General features: G+C 38.2%; 1 protein-coding gene across 1 annotated transcript; it reads right to left on the bottom strand.

Annotated features, from left to right (window-relative positions):
* Positions 1-4,241, bottom strand: rps14 (ribosomal protein S14). Its single transcript, XM_060891344.1, has 5 exons — positions 4,122-4,241; positions 2,543-2,693; positions 1,620-1,781; positions 1,000-1,076; positions 1-108 (listed from the first exon to the last, which is right to left on the bottom strand). The coding sequence occupies exons 2-5, from the start codon at positions 2,689-2,691 to the stop codon at positions 41-43; spliced, it is 456 nt and encodes a 151-aa protein (XP_060747327.1). The 5' UTR covers positions 2,692-2,693; positions 4,122-4,241; the 3' UTR covers positions 1-40.

Genomic DNA, 4,241 nt, shown 5'->3' with positions numbered 1-4,241 from the left:
GACTATTTGACTTTTTATTTTGAAAAAAATCCATAACAGTTTACAGACGACGCCCGCGGCGACCTCCCTTTCTGCGGGTGCTGTCTGATGGAATTGGGGTGACGTCCTCTGCAAGAAAGAAAAATAAGAGCCATAATCAAGATTTGCTCCTGCACTTTTTCATACAGCTAAACATGACCCAAAAAAAAACAACAAAAAAAACCCACCCACCACACACCTTTTTCCAACCCACATTCAATACAGAGAGTTATTCTGACTACAGCCCGATCTGTTAGTTGGAACCTTTGCTGCTGTGTTTAGTGTAAACATATCCAGTGTGTGACTCCATGGCTACTTCCAAAAGACTTCAGATCAAGCTTGCTGCAGAACAAAATGTCAGTGGAGTGAAGTTGGACCTGATCCGGCTCCTTGTACTGAGGTGGAGTTGAGCCAGAAGACTTTAAGGCTGTAAAAGTGCAGTGTGTTTAATGTCAGGTCCAGCTCCACCCCTGAGCATTTGGTTCTGTAGAAATGGCTGAAAACTTTCCTTTGTTTTCATGTATAATGTAAAAATAATGACCACCAGTTTTGTCCACTTTGTGAGATGTCTAAATGACTAAACTATAACTATTGACTAAAATAACTACTAGCTGATAACGATTTGTACATTCAGGCCTAAAAAACAACAACAAACAAAAACAAAAAAATACAGGAAAATCTATTTGTGTATAGGAATCAAATGGTGAGAAATTTAGATGCTTTTCTGAACACACACTGGACATCAGAAGAGAAAAAGTGATTTAGCAATTTATACGTTAATCACTGGATTGTCATTCACATCACTGTACATCAACATAAGAAAATGGACATCATGATGGAAATATTTAACATAAAGGCCCATTTATTTTTTACAGCACAGATAAGATGAAGGTATGGGATTAATTTGGATTGGTCCTGTATAATCTTTTTGCTTCGCTGGTTGGATGTGTGTGAGAAAGAGAGAGTCCGGCTTTGACCTACCGATGCGGCCGATCTTCATGCCGGAACGAGCCAGAGCCCTGAGAGCAGACTGAGCACCTGGTCCTGGGGTCTTGGTTCTGAATAAACAATGTTTAGAAAAACAGCAACAAATAGTTAAACATAAGGCCACACTGAATTAAAACTAAAAGATCTCCAAACATCTTGTGTGACCTACAAACAAATATAATATCTCTTGCATAAGTATTCACCCACACAAACGTCTATATAAATCGCAAGATTTACAAAATTGTGCCATTCACTGTGTGAAAATCCCTACATTACATTCTTTTGGGAACAAACAGTTAAAATAAAGTTATTGCTCTATTTGGCCCCCTAGTGGGAAAACAGTTCCTTCACAGTTGCTGACAAACACCACATGCCTGGTGGAAATTTAAAACAAACCACTTTATTAGTTTATTTTGCAAAATTTCACGACACTGGTCAAGCTGCTCACACTTCGATTATCTAATTCCTATATCGTAGTGGTTGAGTGTTTATATCTTCGTGCTTATGGTGTATTGTGTTTTAATCTATAAATGGTCACGATAACCATTATGAACATGCGCACACACAAAAAAAAATCCCTCTCCTTGACAAATATCTGAAACGAGATTCCTCACCTGTTCCCACCAGTGGCCCTCAGCTTGATGTGCAGGGCGGTGATTCCCAGCTCCTTGCACCTCTGAGCCACATCCTGAGCCGCCAACATGGCAGCGTAGGGAGAGGACTCGTCTCTGTCGGCCTTCACCTTCATTCCACCAGTCACACGGCAGATTGTTTCTCTGTAGAGAGGAGAGGGTTCCGTTTGCTGAACTCTTACAGCACAATATCACTGAGAAACTGCAGTATATCAAACAAACTGAGCAACACATCTACAAGCACCTTAGTTTATCTTCTGAAGAGACAGAAATTTATTTTATAGAACCAAACTAAGATTCCTCCTTGGTCCACACGCACAGCTTTTGGGTTCTTATTTATTTTATTGCCTTGTTAGAAAAAGCAAACGACAAAAACCCTGTCAGTAAAATGCACGTTGAACTCCAAATTTTACACTTGCATTAATATCCAAAATTGTTTATTTTATGTAGCTCTATTTTGCTTTATGTAGCATCTACATAATGTTGCTTCATGACGTACCTGATGATACATTTAAATTAAGCCACATACTCCACCTCAGGTAAACATGACCAGACTATTTTCACCCTCCACCACCAGTTAATCTCAAACATAACACTAAAAATTCACTTGGTAGACAGAAAACACCAGAATCCTGAATTTAGCATCAGTGAATCTCCGAGTGTTAAAACTTTACAGTATGAATGTATGAAAATGTTAAAACTCTGCACAGTAAAACCCTCAGACAGAAACCTGCCTAGAGGTGAATGCTTTTTGCATTTAAACCAGGATATTCACCGCTCTGTGCCGACATTTAATCACGTGTAGGAAATTTCAGGAAAACTGCAGCACCAGAAATGTAAGTCCTTAATAGTATCAATAGTATTAACAGTAATGGTATCGTGTGACAGAGCAGTCAATGACTTACTTGCCGGAGAGATCAGTGACGTGCACGAAGGTGTCGTTGAAGGATGCAAAGATGTGACAGACTCCAAAGACATTTTCTCCTTCAGCAACCTGAGGTCCCAAGCTGATCACCTGCTCTTCCTTCTTTTCTTTACCCTTACGTGGTGCCATTGCTGGGGGAAAAAACACACACAGTTTAACCAATCAAGGCTTTAATCAGGTTCATTCTAATACCTACCAGGTGTTAATTCAATCAAATTCAAATCTGTTTATTTCTATAGCGCTTTTTACAATTGATATTGTCTCAAAGCAGCTTTACAGAACATAAACATAAAATAGAAGATTATAATACAAAAATTCAAGATTAATATTAGATATATTAAAATTTGTTTGTATTTGTCCCTAAAGAGCAAGTCTGAGTTGACTGTGGGGAGGAAAAGTATCTTAGATGGTAAAAGGAAGGACCCTTGAGAGGAACCTCATCCTCATCTGGGTGACAGTGGTGGTGTGATTATAAACTGTTATAAACACCAGAGTGTGAGAGATTATAAACTGTTATAAACGCCAGAGTGTGTGAGATTATAAACGGTTATAAACACCGGAGTGAGATTATAAACTGTTATAAACACCAGGGAGTGAATATAAACCGTTATAAACACCAGGGAGTGTATATAAACCGTTATTAACACTAGGGAGTGATTATAAACTGTTATAAACACAGGAGTGTGATTATAAACACCAGAGAGTGAGAGATTATAAACTGTTATAAACACCAGAGTGTGAGATTATAAACATCGGGAAGTGTGATTATAAACTGTTATAAACATCAGGGAGTGATTATAAACCGTTATAAACACCAGGGAGTGAATATAAAACGTTATAAACACCAGAGAGTGTGAGATTATAAACTGATATAAACACCGGAGTGTGATTATAAACACCGGAGAGTGTGAGATTATAAACCGTTATAAACACTGGAGGATGTGATTATAAATCTACAGTCTAATAAATGTTGTATTGATGAGAAGCTGATCATCTATAACTCGTGTTATAACGGGTGAAGGACATTTTATGCATCACGGCACAAACACGTTAAAGACACTAATCTCGTTTCTAATCCTTAACACCGGAGAACTTTAACAGACAATTTATAACCAACTAAATGTTTTTATATTAACGCGTTAGATCAGAAATGTTCTCTAGACACAAACACGCTAGTTAGTTAGTTAGTTAGCATTCACATGAGACATTCTGTGCATCTTTATTTAACTTCACTGCAAAACTACGACTCAAACAAAACTAACACTGGAGTTATTTACTAAATAAACAAAATACAAACAACTTTAAATCATATCTTCGTCTTCACTAGGCATGCGCGAGCGCCGAGAGACTCACTGACTGGCGTGAAGCTATGCTAAGCTAACCTATGCTAAGCTAACTCGCTAATCTGTCTAAACTACACACATAATCCGCTCTCATCTTTAACAATATATCAGAACGACGGTTTATTTTAGCCCAAGGAACAAAATCACAGAACAATTTTACACGCATTCGTTAAAACTAACGAGGATTCGTGAGGATTTCGATTCTGACATTTTTACCTCAGTATGTCTTCGCTCGAAGCCGAAACAGGAAAGGAAGGACGGAGCACTTCCGGGTTGAAAGATTAAGATGGAAAGACGGAAGCGATCGAAAGACACCAGGACTGTATAGAATAAAAG

The sequence above is a fragment of the Tachysurus vachellii genome, chromosome 17 (assembly GCF_030014155.1).
Source record: "Tachysurus vachellii isolate PV-2020 chromosome 17, HZAU_Pvac_v1, whole genome shotgun sequence".
Taxonomy (NCBI): domain Eukaryota; kingdom Metazoa; phylum Chordata; class Actinopteri; order Siluriformes; family Bagridae; genus Tachysurus; species Tachysurus vachellii.
This window is presented reverse-complemented; position numbering and strand designations above follow the sequence as displayed.

What these genes read in the sequence shown, in the direction of transcription:
- rps14 (XM_060891344.1), bottom strand. Translation starts at nt 2,691, where the DNA reads ATGGCACCACGTAAGGGTAAAGAAAAGAAGGAAGAGCAGGTGATCAGC. An exon ending in GTCACTGATCTCTCCGGCAA is followed by an intron (nt 1,782 to 2,542) that starts GTAAGTCATTGA and finishes TCCTCTCTACAG; the next exon opens with AGAAACAATCTGCCGTGTGA. An exon ending in AGGGCCACTGGTGGGAACAG is followed by an intron (nt 1,077 to 1,619) that starts GTGAGGAATCTC and finishes TTGTTTATTCAG; the next exon opens with AACCAAGACCCCAGGACCAG.